General features: G+C 48.4%; 1 protein-coding gene across 2 annotated transcripts in view; it reads left to right on the forward strand.

Moving 5' to 3' along the window:
* The first annotated feature begins 206 nt into the window (after positions 1-206).
* The window catches only part of IGSF3 (immunoglobulin superfamily member 3), a 98003-nt gene continuing 78018 nt past the window's right edge, over positions 207-20191 (forward strand). For both annotated transcript variants that reach the window (XM_074812952.1, XM_074812960.1), the window contains exon 1: positions 207-294. In XM_074812952.1, coding sequence (XP_074669053.1) covers positions 252-294 — 43 coding nt within the window. In that variant the 5' untranslated portion in view covers positions 207-251. The remainder of the gene's footprint in view (positions 295-20191) is intronic.

Here is a 20191-nt window from a genome sequence, read left to right on the forward strand (position 1 = left end):
TCTCGGCCAGCAGCCGCCGGCGCGGAGCGGCGCGGAGGGAGGGAGGGGAGGGAAGGGGAGGGGAGGGGAGGCGCGGCGGCCGCCCCGCTGCGGGGGCGATGCCCCCGCCTGCCTTGGCGCCTCCCCGTGCCGGCCCCGCCGCCTTCCCTTTGTGCCGCCGGGCCCGGCGCGACGCCTGCCCCGGGAGCCGGCGCCCCGCGGCCCCCCGCGGCGGGAGGTAAGGGCGGCCGCCGCCCCGCGCCCCGGCAGCCATGCGGACCCTGCGGCCGCAGCTGGCCTCCCTGCTCCTCCTCGGTAAGTGCCGGTGGCCGGCGGGACGGGACGGGACGGGGGTCCCCCGGGCGGGGCGGGAGCGGGCGGGACCCCGGCGGGTGCCCTCCTTGGCAGGGCTTCCGGGAGGGTCACTCGCTGCCGAAAATACCCGGCGCCTTCCCCCAGGAGTTGTCACTGTCCGCGCTGTGCCTGCGGTTGGAAGGGGGGAAATAAATAAATATATATATCTATGAAATAAACCAGGGTTTCACCTCCACCTGCGGTAGCCCGGTGGCCATCCCCGCCGCCGGAGCCGGCTGCCGGGCCGTGGGAGCCGAGGGCCGGGCACCTCCTCCGCCCCGGGCCCCGGGAGCAACTCGGGAAGGCGGGTGGGGGCTGCGCGGCGCTGGGCTCGGGGGGCGGCTCGGAGGGGAGCCGGGAGGGTCGGGGGTGACGAGGGGTCGGTGTCGAGCTGGCCCAGCGAAGGCAGAGGGAACGCCTGGGGTGAGGTGGGCAGCAGAAACACAAAGTCCTCTTCGTGGCTCTCGAGGAGTCCGTTGAAATGTAGAGGGATGGCAGTCCCCGCTGTTGTTAAAACGCGATTTGATTGCTTTGTGCTCGCTCTCCCAACTCCTCCGGTAGTCCCTTCTCTTTCTGCCTGCGGTTTGTACCCTGTGAACCGTTAAACGTGTGTTTCTGTCCCATCCTGCAAGTGCCTGCCCAGGGGATGGCTGCACGCCGTCCGATGAAGTCCTTTGGGACCCCACTGCTGGGCGAGAGACGCTGAGGCAATGCAAGGTCCCTTCCTACAAATTTGGGAAAAGCAGAATACAAGACAATTAAAATGCCTGTTACGTTTTTTGCGGCAGCCCGCGTGCCTGGCTTAGTACTGATGAGTCGATAGGAGTGTTTGTGGAAAATACAGTACAGCACCCTCACGCTGCTTTCAGCCTGTGTACATACAGAGCAACCTTGGAGTTGTTTTGATTTGCCTTTTCACTGGTAAGATTTTCTGCTGGCATTAATGCTACTGAGGGCAGAAGCAGCAAGGCTGGCAATTTTACTGTCTTGAGAATTGCCACATACCTGCTCTGCCAATTTGGAAGCAACATCTTTACTTGAATTGCAGTCGTGCTTCCATGTCTCTAATTTGCGTGTGTGTGTGGTTTTTCATGCTCTCTGTCTGTCTTTAGAAAAGGGAAAGAGAGGTGACTCTTTGAAATGGTTTTGGAGAAGGTTCAAACTTCCCTTAACCAGTAGCTTTCTTCCTTGGGTTCCCTGAAAAAGCCGTCTTAAAGCTAAGTTTATCCAGGGTGACTTTGCTCCGCGAGTCCAGGCAGCCTGTCGTAGCCCGCAAGATGGGTGTAGACGAACGGCAATCGCTTGCTGCCTCGGCTTCGCACACTCAATCTCTCCTGTTGAAGAACAATAACACCATTCTGGATTAAGTCTTCCTAATATGGAGCGAGCAAGCGAGCGGTCGGTTGCCTGCGCACCGCTCCGAAGCGCGCCCGGCTGATGCGACGGCGTAGCAGCAGAGGGCATCGTCTTGCCAAAGGCTTCCCGCGGCGGTACAGAAGTGGGACCCGCACTGTACACCCCGCGTCGGGTTTAACCCGGCGCCTGGCCGGCTGCCAAGGCCACCCTGACTCTCTGCTTGCAGGAATTCGCTTTCTGGGTTTGACCTAAAACTGGCTCTTAACGTGCCTTTGCCCTCCCCCGGGGGATGAGCTGCGAGGTGTCTTCTGTCACTTGGAGAATCGGTTGCTTTTCAGTGGTCCCCATATCCCATGGACATACCGAGTTTGAAAACGTTGTGCTGGCCTCCTTGGGTTAAACGTGAGGCTGTTTTTAGTGGTAGGAAGCATGCTGTGTGCATGCTTGGAGTTAGTTTTCTTTTGGTGTTTTTTACCTGGGTTTCTTTAGGCAGTTGATCTGCATTTGCCCAGCAGCTGGTTTTAACAAAACCAGGGATGCGTGATTGTGCCTCAAAGCCTCGAGTTGCACAAAGTGTTTTAGGTTGCTGTTTGTGGAACTGAGATGTCATTTGACTTAGTGGGGAAGAAGCTGGAGTAAAAGGCCATATTTTGTAACATAAATCTCTGACTGTCTGGAAAAGGACTGTTGCTTTCCAAACAAGTAATGCTAATGCTAGAATATGTGGATAAGCGACTGTGGGTTGAGTATGCAGAAAAAGACATAAAACTCAGTTTTTCCTTGTCCTTTTGCAAACTCATTAGAACCGCTGAAGAAGGAATTGTGGTTATGGAAAGAGCCAGTGGATGATTTAATATAATATATCAAGCATTAACTAGCTACCAGAATCCAAGTAACAGCAAAACTAGGGTTTGAAAATCCACATCTGGCATGTGGGTGTAACATTTGTAGATCTCTGCTGTTTTTTCCCCTCTTGCTGCAGTGTTTGTTACAGGGTTCTTTAAACAAGTGGCACTTCATCACAGCAAGTACAAAATGGGAAAATAGAGCAAGTGCTGTAAATAATCCTCATGCAGCGATGAGACCATTAATACTTGTGCCAGCCAGTGCTAATCCTATGTGTAGTTGCAAGATTTACTTTCTTTTTTGCAGGGATGCAAAGTCTGATACTCCTCATATTTATAGTGTAATATATAGGAAACACAATAGGCTTCTGGGGAATGCTGAATTCATTCGTGTCAGTGACTGGTTTATGAATAGTTCTGCTTTTGAGTCTCCTGCAGTCTCCAGAATACCACCTGTGAATGCAATTTACAGCTCTTTGTGTTCAAACATTGCATATGTATATATGTACATAGACTCATTACCCTCTTCCTCTCTCTATTCATGCATAGTAATTGGTGATTTATTTGCGATTCCTAGAGGGGAGTAGAGCCTGCAAGTAGGTCTTGAAACTGCGGCTCACTTGTAAATGGCATGTTGGAATGAAATAATGATGCAGGGGTGACTCTTGGAGAAAGGAGGGATGATCTTAAAGGCCTGTCTCCCAAAGAGACAGGGGTGCTGGCTGGGCAGCAGCGGCAGCTCAGGTGTTCTGCTAGGGCACTCTCCTGCTCTTGTGCTGCCTGCCGGGGCGCAGGGGTTGAGGGGCTCAGTGCCTGACGCACAAGCCTAGATGTGATAGAGCTGAAGGCTGCTTGGCTGGAGGGGAACAGACGGAGGAAACGGCAGAGTGGGTGTTTGCACACACGGGGTTTGGGGTTGTTTTTGTTTACCAAAGCTAGTGGCCCAGGAATGTTTCTGGCACCTCATCTGCTCCTCGATGCATTGTTAGCAACAGTGGCCAAGATCGTGCTTTCTCCATCTGTGTCTGCCCGAAGTCCTCCACCGTGAGCTTCGTTTTGCAAGCCGATTGTGCCGCCCTCACCCCTGTATTTGCTGCCTCTAGATCACTGCAGTGTGTGGTGCCAGACCTGAACCCATCCTCAGTGTGCCAGGGTGGACTGAGGCTCTGCTGCTTTTGGGGACCGTGTTGGACTGGGGCTTTGCAGATGGCCCTGGCTATTGCCTCATTTCTGCATGTGGTTCAGCCGGCTCTCTGGGTTTCCCGAGTGTGGTGGGAGGCTGCCGCGGCCGTTGGTGCCGGGCTGGCAGGCTCCACTCTTGCGGGTCCCCAAATGTAATTCTTCATGGGGACACTCCCTCCCTGCAGTCTTGGCCAGACTGCCTGACATCCTGAGGCTCCTGCAAATCCTGTTTATTTACACAGGAGGTTTTGGTTTATGCGAATTGTCGTCTTTTAGTTGACCTTCTGTCAAGTTAGATGTCTTTATTAAAGCAGTTTTTATTGTAAATCGAATGTGTACTTGGAACACGTTTACTGGACCCATTATATAAAGTGAAAGGCGGAATAAACAGTGCTGCAGACCACAGGGAGGGGGGCAGGAGAGAGAGGGTCGTAGGGAAAGCATCACTTCTGTGTTGGGAGGCCCACTGGATTTTTTTGGACCAGAAAACTGTTGTTTGGTTGGGGTTTTTTTTAAATTTTCTTTTAAAGTTCTTCTTTTTGGTCTCTTGGCTTCTTTCTACAAAATCAGTCATGGATTTAGACATTGGCCTAAAGGTTATACAGTCTAGTATGAAGCCAGAGGTGTTTTAGTTGGTTCGACTGAGACAAATCAGAATGCTATAACCTGAAAGTGTGCTCCTTGCTGTCTGATAGTTAGCAATCTGCAGACCCTGCCCAGAAACTTACAGCACCAGGAGGATTTCTTGAAAGGAAGGAGGAAGCTTTTCAAGCACAATTGGGTTTTCTTCTTGTTGCTAGGGTTCCTCTGCTCGTGATTTGACTTGTCTACTGGTATCAAGGATGTTTAGGCCCTCCAGCCAGTGTCTGGAAAACCGCAGTATTGTGATTTGCCTCTGGCTTTTTAAGTTGCTAAATACTCCTTAATGATAACCTGCTAAATTGGTTTCGACTCCATTTTTATATTGGCATCTCTTTCCTAGTCATATAAAATCCTCTTAAGGAATAGTTCTCTGGTTAAATGTTAGGAGATGTTTAGCATCTGTTTCTTATCAGCTATGGCAAGGCTAAAATGGAGCCTTTCCTGACAAAGTGGGGTTTGATCAAATTGCAAGGCAAAAAAAATTGGGTCTGCAGCTGCCTTCGGTGGGACTAGGATGTCTGCGTGCATATATGACATTTCCAGCTCTAACCTGTTGCTCACCCTGTCTCCATCAGTGTACTAAGAACGTTTTGAGCAACGTATGTTATTAAGCTTTTTGTCATTAGGAGGTTTAATTAGCAAATGGCAATGAGACAATAGGAAATCTTGCCTTTCTAGTGGCTGCTAAAGTCACATTTCAATAAGTAGCTGAACATGAGCACAAAACCAGACCATCTTGGCTAAGTGATGGGAAGCTTTTCTTGAAAAGGGAGAGGCTTTGACACCCCGGACTTGTACTGTTGCTGCACAGTACTTGCACAAATGCTAAAAACCAGGCCTGCTCCTTAAAGGAGTTGTTCCAGGCTGGTTCCTGCCCAGCGTGGGGAGGGGAGGGTGCAGGCCAGGGCGTTCACATGAGGAACCAGTTGGAGGGACTTGCTTGGTCTGAAAACTAACCTGGCAGAACCAGTAAATACACAGAGGTATTGGGGGCCTTGTCTGACTTGAAAGTAGAGCAGTTTTTCACATGGTCCTGCAGATGTTTATGGAGGCCCAAGGGAAGGGGGGGTGCTGTGGAGGCAGGTGGCTGGAGGGCACGGTGAATTCATTTGGCAGGGTTACCCCAGTTTGCTGTTCATGCACCAGGGTCTCAGTGCCATGGATTCGGGGCGTGTGGCCAGTTGCTCAGCCCTGCCGTACAGGTGAGGTGAGTCCAGTGCGTCACCACAGCCACTCTCTTAACTGTTACTAGCTCCTGACAGAGGCTGCCTGCTCTGTCTGCCCTGGTAGTGTTTAATCTGCAGTTTGTGGCTGAAGCCACTGCCTGTACTGTCCTATGGCTCCTTCTTTCTGATTTTACTCTGGTGCTGGTGGTTTCTTGGTGTTTCAGGTCCTTTTCCTGCTCTTGTTGGGCTGTGGTCCACAGGGAAGGAAGAGGTGGCCCACCTAAGTAGAGGAGTGGGGAAAAGATGAGCCAAGGGAAAGCATTAGAAGGAGAAGGAAGGTGAAGAACCCAGCTGATAAGAAGGATGAGGAACAGGCTCTGGAGGACGGGTCTTTCCAAATGCTGGGCCTTCCACCACACCCATAGCTCTTAAAGCGTCAAAGACTCCGAAGTACAAAAGAAACGGAGATAGTCAGGATCTATCTGTATTTGTTCTCTTGTTCCTGAGCAGTGTACTTACCACCCCTCTTAGCTGTCTTCTCCTTTCCTACCAAGCTATTGATTCCATTTGGGCCTTGAAAAGTCATGTAGCACTTCTCCTGTCTCTTCTGATCTTGGCAGCCATAAGACTTTACCAGTTAGGAAGGGCTGCTGCTGAAGTGCAGGAATAAGGAGGTTCCTGTGCAGTTTCTGGCACCAAAGTTGGCCCCATCGGGATAGCAGAAACCATCGGGATCCCGAGCCTTTGACGCAGAGCAGCACACGGAGCAGCTGTGCAGCTGTTAGCACCCTCGAGCGTTACGCTAATACTGGTTGTTTGGTTTGGTGTTCTGGGTTTTGTTTTTCTGACCCTTGCAAAGCAGCTCCTCAGGGTCTCACATGGTTGGAGATGATTTTGATGTACAGCTGTTGTGTCACTGCTAAGTTCTGTTTTGTTTTAACTAGTGGCACGAGTCTGGAGTCGGTGTCGTTTGCCTGGTGTTCCCTACTCCGTGCACAGAAGCAGATAGCTTTGCTTCCCAACATGCTTCCCAACACGTGCAATTCGCCTCTGGAGTCGTCGTGGTTACAGGGGAATAGCAGGGAATGCGTAATGCATCTTGGTTTTTTGGGGGATTTTTTTTTTTGTGTACTTTCCTGGTGGCTGTTGCCCCCCACCCCCTGCTGCATCACTGATCTCTCTGCCCGAGGCACACTTATGGCTTTTGGGCTTTCTATGGAAGTTGATAAGCTTGTTAAAGGGATCTGGGAGCACAGGGTGAGGTGGATGCATTTTTCTGTGGACTTGGTAGTGCTAAATGTCTGTTGTGTGTTTGAGAGGTGCTTGCACTGACCAGGCTGCTGTGTGGAATGGGTGCTTTCTGAAGCCTTTAGAGAAATGGAGGCTTGAAGATGGGATGCTGAGCACCAAAAAAGCAAAAATGGTTTTGTTTGCCTATCAGGGAAAGAAGGGCTCTGATCTCTCATTACAGCATAGGTATCAAGATTTGATTGCTTAGATAAATTGAGATTTTGACTTCTTGGATGAATCTTTCTGTCTCCATTCAGCATCATCACCAGGGACACAAGAATCCGCCCAGGTTCCTCCAAATCTCTCTGAAAGTGGAGCAGCACCTTGAGTAAGACCCACAGGAGAAGGCAGGTGCTTGTTGCCAGAAGTCATCCAGAAGCTCTTTACTCTGGAAAACTGTACTGCAGGAATCTGGCACTTATTAACTCAAGTTACCCAGTACCTAGGATCTAACTAAAGAGCTGTGGCTGGCTGCCAGGCTGAAATTACCAACCTGGGTGTCAGGCCTTGTTGGTTCCTCCTTGCTAGCTTGAAATAGGAGCTCCCAATGAGCATGTGTGCCAGCCCTTCTAGTCATGTTTCTTCTTACAGCTTTATAAAGTGTTCAGGGTAATTATAGTACTTACTAATATTTATTCCTTTCTAAGCAATTATCTGAATGCGTTTATCTCCGGTGTGCTTTCAAAGTACTCTGCCCCCTCTCACCATATCATTTCATCTCCCTGGCTCAGTGCTTTCTGCTCCCTCCCTTCTCATATAATCCCTGATCCTCAGCTTCCTCCACCTCCTGAATATGCTGTCAAGCTTTGCTTTCCTCTCCTAGAGGTTCCCATACCCCATCTTCCTACTCTGCTGCTAATCCCGTTATGGAAGAGGGATGTTTGCTCCATCTTGCAGGGGATGATTGCTTAACCGCCCTGCCAGGTGCTAAGGCGCTTTGCAATGAAGGACGTGGATACCGAGAGAAACTGGGCTGGCATTGTGCCATTTGCCAGCTTTCTGCTGACTGCTTGTGGCCTGCAGACAATGTCTTAAGAGCTCCTGCTGAAGGGTTTGACCTTTATGCCTGCAGTGTTATCCAGCACCTACAGCAGGAGTCACAGCATGCAAATTCCAGTGCTTGCTTCTGACTTGTGATATAATTGTAGGCAAGTCGCCCTGTCTGCTCTCAGCTCCTTAAAGTAGAGCTTAAAAGGTGTCATGGGATTTTTTTTTTTTCTTTTTTGAGGAAAAGTGCAGTGTTAGGGCTGAGGTTTTGCTTGCTCTCATTAAGCAAGCAGGCTGCTTTTTTCTTATACATGGTGGGAGCATATAATGGAAGAGATTGTTATGCCCTGATTGATTTCACTCTTGGTATTAGGTAAAGAAGAAGATAGATTTTTACTTTGAGCTCTGTGGTGTTACTTACCTGCACAAGCTCTCTCCCTTATCCTACATGAATGGGACCAGCATCTCCTTGCCACTCCGTCACGCTTGTGGGGCATAGCCCACGTGACTGTAACTTGGAGCTGCTGAGATTCATTCCAGCCATCGGTGTTACAGCAGCACAGTTAATCTATGGGTCACTGGCATGTAAGGAGCCATTAAGTCTAATCAGTCCCATGCCATGAGCTAGTCGGCAGTTAAATCTAATCCAGAGTGTGCAGCTGCCAAATGCCTTAAGTCGCCAAGCACTCGCTCCTTGCTGCTGTAAATAAGACAGACTTGAACAAGATCAGCTTCAGGTGCCCTGCTTGTGAGCAGGGATCAGAGTTCAGCCTCAGATGCCAGTGCTGCAGAGGGGCAGAGGTTGTTCAGAGTCTGAAGGCTTGCAAGGTGGGTGTAAATCTTCCTGCTCCTTCATATGTAGATATCAGAACACCTTCCTTTTTCCCATCTCACATGGCTCTTTCTCCCACCTCCTTCCCCTTGCCTAGATGTTCAGAGGTGGACTCTCCTGTACTGCCATTGTCATTATAGATGGACCCTGTCTGCATTCTCACATGTGTTTTAAGTCTTGCCTGAGATGCCTAGTTTTGTTCTGTTCTTTCCATGTTTCTGCTGCTTTTACACCTCATCCACTCCTCTTGAATTTTCCACTTGTGGCTACAGGATCCCTCTGCAGCAGCAGCTTAACCCCTTTCCCCTCCATAGCGAAAGCTCTCCCATGATGTGCTTGAAAGTACACCTACTTCTGCTGCTGAAGGTGGGAGAGGTGAGGCTAAAAACTTGTTTCCACTGTAGTTTCCTCTGTCTTTATGGGGCAAGTCATGAGAGATCATCCCATTTATCTTTTAAATGGAATAACTTTGCAAAAGTGAAGGATGAAGACTGCCAGTAGCTATGCACACGAGTCTGCCGTCGGTTTGCTTTGGCTTGGGTGCTCCCAGGGAGCTTGGCTGCCGTGGGGGGACCTTTGCTGCCCTGAGACCACTACGTAAAGAAAGGGCAGCACTTACTGCAGTGGGTTTTTGGATTTGTGCCTGCCCCTGGTGTTTGGGCTGACTTTTTTTTTTTTTCCCAGACTTTGCAGGGGAGAAGGTGTGAGCGAATGTGTGGTGGGAAGGAGGTTGGTTTCCTCCTGGCAGAGGGGGGGAGGCCATTTGAGACCACCCTGAGCTGTGTGGGGTGGCATTAGGATGGATGAGGGGTCGGTCTCGGAGAGGTCTGTCACCTCTTCTTAGAGGCCTGCCCATGCTGGGCTGGTGCTCTCATCTGGATCACAAAGCTGTGTAGTTCAGTCTGTCCCTGTCTTTTGACTGGCTCGTTTTGGGGGAGGATGTAGGGATGAGAGGGTTGAGTGTGAATGAGAATTTGCTTTGTGTCAAATACCTAATAGCTGCTTTAGCAGATCCACTGGGATACGTTACTAAAAGCATCCTAATGATCTTGCTGTAATGGGTTTGAGCCTTGGAAACCCACTTTCTGGGAAGGACAGCCCAGGGCTTTGTGTTCGACTCCTGGAGGAGGAGGGCTGGCTTCCTGGCAGGGGTCAGGGCAGACGGTGGGAGCTGGCTCTTTGGGGTGCTGGCAGGAACCCATCCCCCCGTGAGAAGGAGCCAGAGGGGAGCCATACGCAGAGTTTTGGCATGGCAGAGGGGTGACTTGGGAGGCTTGGCCAGGTACCAACTACAGCTGTTACCTCGGAAATGTCGATTACCAGCGATTGTAGCTGTGTGGCCAACACACAACTAAGGCCAACTAAGTCCCTAAGGAGATGTAATCTGAGGAGAGGGTAATTTTCTTTACGGAGACATCTGGGTGTTGGTGGAAGAGAGGGAGATGCACAGAGGAGCGTGGCCGTAGCTGAGGCCAGCAGCCTCTAAGCCTGGCCGCTGGCAGCACATGCGGGAGGGAGAGGTACTGAGGGATGTGGCTCCCACCCCAGCTGCAGGAGCAGTACCTGGGCTTTGCTGCACTCATTTCTTCTAACCACTGTGGTCCCTGAGGTGGCAACATCTAGCCTCCTCCTCCGGCCACTGGCGGTGGCCTGGAAAAGAGGTGGGCCATTTCTCGCCTGCAAAAATAATGGAAGCAAGGGTTGCATGAGAAGGGAGGGTTCATCATTCCTGGAAGATGCCAGTGGAGCCATGAAGACCCCTGAGATAGGTGGGGGTGATGAGGAAGGGGTAGAAATGAGGGTGGGAGACAGCAGGAGTCTGGTTTTCCAGTGGATGGACGGATGTGAAAGAAATGTATGTATGGTATGTTGGTAGAGGTTCTCTCTAGTTACTGGGGTGATCAGCATCAGTTTCTAAATCATTCTCCGTATGTGGATGCGAGTCTTTGAGTGTGGGTAGGGTGAAGTGAGGCTTCTGGGGAAGTATGTTAGCAGGAGGCCAAAAATAAATTATCAAAAGAAAGAATTGAGAAATTAACAAAGCTAAACGGATGTATGCAGCTCTAAGAAAAGGGTGTCGTATTTGAAAGCATATTTTTGAAAATCCATTTGCTTAGTCATCTTACAGATAACTTCGCTATTTTTACCTTCTTTGCTCTGATGACACTTCACTGTCTATATAATGGGTTTAGCATGCACATTCTTTTCCAGTGTACAGGGAAAATGTATCTGCTAATTTTGAGTTGGCTTTGTAGAATTGCTGTACCTCTTGGCTGTGAAATAAGTAAAATACTGTTCTTAAAACTATTTTAAAGACGCATAACTGGCATCATTTCCCTTCTAACCATTTTTTTACCCCATCTCCCATGTCTGCAATCAAATTTGAATACAGAATATATTCCCTTGCCATTTCAAGTGTAATAAAGACTGTGCCCTCAACTCCCCCAGACAGAAAAGTAGTGATGTCTGGGTTCAGCACAGTAATCTACGGGGGAATGAATGCACGATCAAGGGCAATTGCAGATTTTTATTTCTGTGTGTTTGCAGGGGCTGTGGCAACACTAGCAGGTTGCTCACAAATGGTGGCTTAGATTATCTCTCTTGCAGGCAGCAGGACTTGCATCTTGCCATTCCTATTTGATCTGCAAGTGGTGATGAGAGCTGTATACTTGAATTCAGATTTTCTGAGTAGCAGTCTGCAGTCATTAGGGCAGTGCTTAGACCCCAGAGGCTTTTTCCGTGTTTTCATCCTGTTTCAGTAACTGTGTCTCTTGTTATCTTGTTCCTGAATATTTTCTCTTGTAAGAGGAGACTGTTTGTTGCAGCTGTTAAACCTCAAATGTCTTGAATCTCCCTTAGGGAAGAGAAGTAAGAGTTTCTGAGGTTTCTGCATAAGTAGACTACAGAAACACCTATGTGTCTTTCCCAAGTATACAGCCAGGAGGTATTACTGGTGCTGTCCTAACCAGCTGATGGATTCTGGTTGGTTCAGCCTGCTGTTCTTCCCTCTTGCTCACTCACTATGTTGAAGAGGTTTAGTAAGGGAACTGGAGTTTCTTTTTTCTTTAGCATGTAATGATACTGGAAACCTCTGTTTGCTTTTGTCAGAGCAGTGTAGCTAAGAGGTGTCAGAGGAAATTATGGATGTTTGTTTGGTCTCCTGGCTGGATACAACCATGCGGGTTTTAGTGAAATGTGCATTGAATAAACATTGGGTAAATCTCCTAGGATGAGCATTGCCTGGAAGCCAGTGTTGGGAGCTGTGATTATCTTCATGGCAGGATTTAAAAAAAAAAAGTTTGTGTGAGAAGAGTTTTGCACCCTGTGTTTGGTTTCCATTCGTTCAGTGATTTGTAATGTTCCTCTTTATGTTCCCTTTAAAGCCAACCAACCAACCTTAGGAGAGGATTATCCAAGTAAAAATCTCCACGGCCTATATTGCCATCAGAGTTCCTTCTTTTCCCCTCTTTCATGGTGCTGGTGGCTAACCCGGGCCCAGGTGTGACCCACTGCCCTGCTAACGTGCTGGGGTCAACCCCTGGGTTTGTTGGAGCTCCTCGGTCCCGTTGTGGGAATCTGAGGCAGTGTGTGCCCTGGTCCCCTCGCTCCCGCTGCCCCCTCGAGTCATCCTCCCTCTCATGGGGAGACCCGGGGGGTGCCATGGTGGCAGGAAGCCCCGGTGGGAGCGGGTCCCAGGTTCCCCAGGGCCTGTCAGGGCACCTCCCCAGCCTGGGATGGCCATGGCTTTGGGTGCCAGGGGTGGCTTTTGCATGCTTTGGGACACGTACCAGGAGCAGCCATGTGTGCCAGTGGTACCCCGGCCTTGCCTTGCAAGCTTGTGCAGGGCATTTAATTTTGCCTCTGTGTCTGGAGATGGTATTTCACAGCTGCTGTGGGGAGGCACTCACAGAGCTGTGTTAGTGGGTGCTTAAATGCAGCTGATGTCAACCCTCACTACTTGCAGTCCACTGCAGTAAACTGAGGAGGGGGAATGGCATCGGCAGCTCCTTTGGGCTTGCTCTTCCCAGCTTCCTGGCCCTCCCTCCCTCGCTTCTCCCTGTCTTTGTGCTGATCTCCTACAGCTCTGTCAGTCCCTGACAGGTCCAGACTGTGTGTGGCGTTTTGGTGCAGTTGCTGTATCTGTTCGACTTGCATCAATCAGTTGCTGTTAAGGCTTATAATCAGTGTAAAATCTCTGGGGTGCAGCTATTTACAGAAAAAACCCCCCACCCTTCCAGACTTGCATCAAACAAGAGTTTTATTCTCATTAATTGAATTCCTCTAGAGTCTGATAACTTGGGCATGTTGAAATCAGATAAATAAAAAGCTTCCCTCCCTGGTAGCTATGTAAGCCTTTCCTTAACTCCCTGATCAGAGAGGACTAGGCTCTGCTAAGTAAGTAGCCGAAGATCAAAACTTCTGCATACATCTGCTCATCAGGGAGTGTAAGCAGGAGGACGTTCAGTGTGGTGTATCGGCAGAGGAAGGGTTTACCTCATCTCCCCACCCTCCTTTTCTCAGTTGATTGGGAAAGATTCTTCTTAGTGACAAATGCTGTTTAGTCACTGTTAGACATGTAGTCTGTGTCTAGAAACTGGGACTGTTCTTTCTTCCAGACCTTCAGATAAACCTGCAGCCCTACGAAGGGGCAAGTCTGCTCTTGCTGAAGTCGGGGTGTATCGCCTTTGGAGCATCTCTCAGGCCGCGCTGCCCCGTCTCATCACATGGGTGCAGAGGCACGTTGCTCTGGGAGGCGGGAGGGCGTTTGGACTTGTGCCTGAGGTGTGGTATTGCTGAGCTGATCCTGTAATCCTGAAAAAATCCAACTTGCAGCTTTTTCCAGACTCCATACGTCAAGTGAGACTTTCGGTCATTAAGGTCATGTCCTTTCTCCGTCGCCATCTCTTATGTGTAGTTCTTGTCATAGTGCCAAAGGCTGGGGCCTCTGTTGTTCGGCAAGTGCTGTTGGTTGGTCCAGGGTCCTTCCTCCCTATGCCTAGATCACCCATGCCATAACAAAGTATCTGGCTTACCAGCCAGGCTTTTGCTTGTCTTGGTTTTCAGCCAACACCATGCTCCCCCTTCAAGCGTCTTTCTGCTTTCCCCCTGCCCTGCCACCCCTGGTGCCACCTTTCTTCTTGCACCCTGGACTTGGATTTCCTCCCACCCCTCTTTTGTCAGTATTTGTGTCCCATAGCTAAACACCACCGACACAGTGACATCTGCCCCCACCCTCAAGGACACTTTTTTCTGCCCTCTCTCCCGTCTCCTGGCCCCACCATCTGCTGCCTCTGCTCCTGCTGTCGTGCAGTGGCGTGCAGCCGGCGTGAGTCCCTGACCGCACAGACCTCCCCAACTCAGAGAGCACTCGGCTGCTTCCCTCTGCCTTGTTCCTCATAAATGCTTTTACTTCTCCTGCTTTACTGAATGCTGCTAATGATACTTCCCCCCCCCCAGCCTGGATAGCCCCTTTTCCACCTTCAGATTTTCTTCTCAAACCTCAGCAACTTTACAAAGAGGACTGACATGCAGATAACAACCTGCTTTTACCTGAGGGTTTGCCCGGTGCTCCTCTCCTCCGTGCTTTTCACAAAGGTAGATTTTCTAACCCTTTTGCTTGCCTTAAGGGTCCCAGCTCATTTTCCCTTCTATCTGCCATTTGCTTTGCTACTCATAGCCTCTCTCACTCAATGCAAAGCTGCTTTGTCCCCTCCTCCTTCAGCAGCTGCTCTGTCCTCTGCAAGCCCCATGGGATGCTCTGTCTGGAGCTCTTGCCTCCCAGCTCTCTGCCAGTTTAGTCTGTCTCTGTGATTTACTTTGCAAGGGTTTTCTTAATAGCCCCCACTGCTCTATATCTCAGTCGTGATCCAGCGTTACCTTCCTTGACTTGGCAATTGCCCTTGCAATAACCAGCTTTGGTCTCTTTCTGGAATGGTTTCCTCCGAGTCCTGTTGTCTGTCTTCTTTCTCCTGCTTCTCTGACAGAGCTTTTCTTACATCCTCGTGAGTATACCCTGCCCAGTTTCAGGGGTTGGTTTTGGTGGCTGTAAGGGGCCTATTCTGTGATGCTGTCCACCTCTTCCTACAGTCCCTGTGTCTTGGTATAATAAAAATTGGACTGGCCTCTCTCTGCTGATGTTACAAGTTCATATTTCTGTTCAAATTAAAATCTTGACCTCTGTCTCTGGTGCTTACTTACATTCATGTGCACACACCTGAGTCTTTCTGCTTAACAAGTGTAAGCTGCAGCACTTCCTATCCATCTCTGCCTCCGAAATTTGTTCAGTTTTTTTTGCTGTCTACTGATTCCCCTGAATTCTCAAATTAGTTGTTCCTTCTTTGCCCTGGCAAATGCAAGATGCTTGTCTTCCCTTTAAAAGCCCTTCTTAGCCTTGTTTTACCTTGTCTTTCTAGTGCTTCTTCCCTCTGTGGTTTTTGATTCCCAGCCTCTGCCTCTTGTTGGGTTTCCTCAGGCTGGCTTCTCAGCAAGATGGCATGTCTGATTGTGCTGCCTCATCTGCTGCCCCTCCTGGATAACCTAGCAGCCCTTTGGCCAATTTCATGCAAATTTGACAGGAGCTTGGAGATAAACAGTTCTTGCAAATCTTGTGAAGAGTAGGTAGCCGAGTCAGGGAGGTGGCAGAGGACTGAAGGAGACTGTTCTCCTCAAGGGCTCTAGCAGTGCTCCAAATGACTGTGCCAGCTGTAGAAGTTCCAGCTGAAGCTTGCAGCCAAATCATAAGTCTCAGAGACAGCCTCCCTCCTGAAGGCATAGGAAGCTAGGCTTCATTAAGTCACTTGCTCTTAGGGTTGTTTGCTAGAAATGGTGGCTTGGAGCCCTTTTGTTTTCTTCTGTGTGCTTGGGAGTAACCTGCAGCAAGCACCTGCAGCACTGCTTCACCTGATGCCTTGCCACAAGACCTGTTAGAGACCCACCATCAGGGTCTCCCAGCAAAGGAAGACCACGGCACTTCATCCCATGCTGCCTCGCTCTCTCCAGCTCCCCCGGCCTCTCTTGACCCATCTGCTGCCTGTCTGAAGGTGCTGCTTCACAGTATGGCTGAGCTGGTGGAATATCTCAGCTGCTAATGAAAAGGGTTGTTTACTCCCGTCCCCAAACCCCAAGGAAAAGAGTGGTCTTGCTGTCTTAGTGGAAACAAATAACTCTTCCCTTGGGTCATTCCTGTTTCAGCTTACTATGGGGGTCAAGTACAGGGAGAGGAGTGTGTATGTTGCTAGGAATAAAGCGAGTGAGAAAGCAAGACTGCTTTTTTTCCCTGTGGCAGATTAAACTGCATTGTGAAACTACATTTCTAAATTAATTTCCTGGGATGAGGGTGTTTCTGCTGCTGTTTTTTCTGTAGGGGAGCTAGCACAGTGAGGCTGCTCTAAGTAGGTGCTTGGTGCTGAGCTAAGGTAAATAACAGCCTACAGCAGCAACGAATGCAATCCTGTTAGCGTCCTTCACAGAACGGTGAGGTTGGCAGGGACTTCTGGAGGTCATCTGGTCCAAGTCCCCTGCTCAGACAGGGCCACCTAGAGCAGGTCTCTCAGGATCATGTCCAGACGGCTTTTGAATATCTCTGGGGATGGAGACTCCACAACCTCATTGGGCAAGCTGTGCTTATTTGAAAAAAAAAAAAGTTTTCTTACGCTTTCCAGCTGGTCAGTCCCCCCTGATGCATGGGGTTGTTCTTCCCCAGGGAGGAGAATCGCGTCTCGTTGTCCTTCTTACTCATTGGTAATAGTATTGCATTATGAATGTGCGTAGAGGGAATGATTATACCTTTCTCTCTCCCAGACTGGAAGCAATAGTAACAAAGTGCTTCTGCATCTCTCTTTCTTTTTTGTTTTCCTTTCCAAATACTAGAAAGCACCTGTCCTCCCATTTGAAATGGGAGCCTTGGTAATTTGGTGGCAACTGCTGATAGTTTCTGTTGCATGTCAAACTAATAAATTACAGTGTAAGGAGACGAAGAGTTCTGTCATCTTAATTAGCAATAGAGGCAGCAGGTAGCTGAAGAATCTCCCTGGATCTGTGTGTCTCTTTTCAGGGATGGTGTCTAACTGAATCACAGAGGTTTCGAGAGGAAGCATCTTGCTGGTGTATAGTGAACAGAGAAGAAACCAGAAGAATTTTGGGGGGTAATGGAAACTGCTGTTGCACGGCCATGCTTTGTATTCTTGTGATCCTTTATGGTGGGGTGGGAAAACTGTTTTAAAGAAATGCATTCTTTTAGCCAATAGACTTGACTTTGGGGATAACTTAACTTAATTTGCCGTTTACCTGGAAGTTCTTTTGCTGAAGAGGAGGTACAAGATGGCAGCTTTGCCTTGCAAATTGGATGTTCTTTCATGCTAATGGCCATGGCTGAGGGCACAAATGTTTCTTTATTGTGCCAGAAGGAAGTGAGAGAGATTGCTCGTGGCTGCATTCATTTCTGGATATTACACTTTGTAACTTTTTTCGGTGCCATTTCTACAGAACTGTGTGCTCAAAAGGAGGTGGGGAGCAGGTGCAGAGTCTGCCAAAGGGTGCAACTGGAGTGCTTTGGGAGGTGGGATGGATGGGCAGGGGAGTTTGTCATCAGCTCTTCAAACCTGTTGATATCTAATGGATAATTAAGTCTCGCTCCATAGAAATCAAATTATTTGAAGTTAAGCTATTCATAAATGGCTAGGGTGCTGATTTGGAGATTGAAAAGGAGATGCTCTGGCCCTGCCCAGAAGAACAAGCATGCAAGTAAAGGTCCTAGAGAAAGTCAGGGTGCTGAACTCCTAAATGTCATCCTTACCAAAGTAAGGGAAAACCTGGAGACACTCAGAGCAAGGGGAGGGGAAGGAAGCCAAATATGCAACTTCCAGGAGTATGGGAAGATGGGCCAAAACACTGGGGTTTCTCTTTGGAGGTAAAGGGAGGCACTTGTGTGTGCTCCCTCCCTCCACATGTTTCAAATGGAGAGAGTAAGAAGCTTTGCTCTTCTTCAGGAAAAGCAAATTTAAGGGAAGATAAGGAACAAAGCTCTCCGTGGATCAGGAGTATTTTGAGAGGCCTCTTAATGAAAGAGAGGGAATTCCTTTAATGAAAGGCTGGGTACTAAATGCTGTTTCCTTTTGGCAAGGATAATGTGAAGGTGAGATTTGGGACTCTACACTCTTCTCTCCTGGGAGAGTATTTTAAGTATCCAGGATGTTATGAGGTGAATTACAGCAATAATAGAGGCATTCAGTTGTTTAATACTGGGAGGGATTGCAGAGCATGCAGGAAAATGAAAAAAGAAGTGACATTAAAACATTATTGACTGTGAAACAAAATGAAGTTTCTTATTGTCTGAGAGTGAGTGATCGCACGGGGAATAACGATTGACAATTCTGAGTGACCCTGGCTGTTGAACATGTGGGACCTGAAGACTAAAGAACGATAATAAAAAGAAATACGGAGGCTGCAGGGCATAATGAACTATGTCAGAAATTTCCTGCCTAGCTTTGTCGCTCAAACAATTTCGTTTCCCCCCACCTCTTGATAGGTTGGGAACACATACCAGCTAAGAGTTCAGCATTCTGAAATGTGTGTTGATGCTTCATAGCTTTGGAACTAGCACGACAATGCTGAATCTTTTAGAGGTCTGGGAGCAGTACTAGAAACGCCATGGTAAATGGTGTGTCCTTCCATGTATTTTAAGAGGTAAAAGAATAGAACAAAAAACACACATAAGAATCTTGGGAGACTTCACTTTTTGTGCAGGTCTACGTTAAATCTTAGGGTGAATACCTGTGGTTACAGCTTCAAAGCTCAGGCTGGGAAGGCAGTAATGAAGCCATCGCTGCTTTTCATTGGAAAATATAAAAGTAGGCATTGCCTTGGGCCACTGTAACTAGATGCTGCTTTCTATTGTAGTGCTTAACCAGACCTGGAACCAGCAGAAGTGATGTAAGTCACTAGGGCATGTATTCAGTGGGTGGTAGGAAAGAAGAAACTCCTGAGGATAAGACACAAGGAGCAGTGCAAGTTAGAAGTAGTGCGTGGGCACACCAACGCTTCCTGCCTGCATATTCCCAATATAAGTGTAATCTGCCAGGGAGCTTCTGCTTGTGTATTTTTCTCATAATGATAAGGATAGTGATGGTATGGTATATGAAGAACATGCTGATCTGAGAGTTGGAAAAGGGCTGGGAAGGTTCTGTTCTGACCTTGGAGGAACAGAAATAGTTGATAAATAGATTCACAGGATGGGCTCTACCTTAAGTACCGAAAAGAGCCTATAGGACCTCTCTGTGGTTCTGTGGGGTTAGTTGAAACTGGTATCTCCTTTGGGGAATACAAGGGTTGCAGATTAAAAGGGACCTTTTTCTCAACATCTTTGCAGGAGAATAGTCAAACTATAATAAGCAGTAGGTGTGTTACACAAAGATATTTGAGCCCCCAACAGTCATTCACCATTATGAATCTGAACCAGCAGGACAGTTGACTCAGTCTTCCTTGTACATCAGCACGTATTGTTATTCACCTTGTACATCAGGTACGCTTTGATCCACCAGCTTCTTCAAAGCCCATGTGAAGTAAGGAGGATGAGCACCACGAACTGCCAAGCTCAGGGACCTGTGTGCAGAATGGCTGCCCTGCCATCCTCCTTCCTTTTGTTAACATAGGGTATCGCTCTTTCCTCTGACCACAGGCATGGCTGGCTGGCTTCTGGATGCTTGGCTTTGTGGCTTTTCAAAGTAAAGCTATACTAGATTAAAGAGTAGTTTCAGACTTTAGTGCAGCCAAGTAACTTTAAATCTGCTTTGTGATGGGATGATCAAGAACGATAGAACTGTAAGAGCAGGGAGGTCTCGTGTCATGCATCCCCCAGGGCAGGTTCATCTCCACCTTTGGTATTCCTGAAGAAGGTAAATGTCTGTCAGAGGGAGCTGTAGTGTAAGAGTCTTCAGTCTCACAAAGCAGTCTCTCAGGTGCCTTGCTTCCCTTGCTTCTGGGAAGTTAAAAATATACCTAGCCCTCATGTCCAACTGGAATCTCTGCTGTTTAAGTGCAAGCCTGTTGTTTCTTGTCACCTCAGTGTCCAGTGTAGATAATGAATTATTCCTTCCTCCTTCCAGCATTTTTAGAAGTTTAAAGGTTGTAGTAATAGAGATGATCTGTGGCTCAAGAATATGCTGTTCTAAGGTGGTGTTAAAATTAGCGTATTTTAACATGCCCAATCGTAGACACAAAGAAGGAGCAGTTAGAGGAATGTGACATCCATATAGTATGAGGTTTGCTTAAAAAAAAAATATTAAAAAATCACAAGGGCAGATCACATTTAACACTGTGCAGCTGTAGAATACCAATGCCGTACTGGGAAAAGTAAGGAAGTCGTCTGTCAATATGAGGACCAGATCTGAGAAGAACCAAAGGATGAAAAATGGCTCTGATCTTGGCGAGGGGGTTGGATGTCTGACTGGATGCATAATTATAGCAGAGGTACAAGACCTCTTTTGCAGTCAGCACTTGTGAAGCCAGTCACAGGCCAGAACAGTCTATGGTGATTAAAAGAAATGTCACCTCTTTCATAT

The sequence above is a fragment of the Strix aluco genome, chromosome 2 (assembly GCF_031877795.1).
Source record: "Strix aluco isolate bStrAlu1 chromosome 2, bStrAlu1.hap1, whole genome shotgun sequence".
In the NCBI taxonomy this organism is placed as follows: Eukaryota; Metazoa; Chordata; class Aves; order Strigiformes; family Strigidae; genus Strix; species Strix aluco.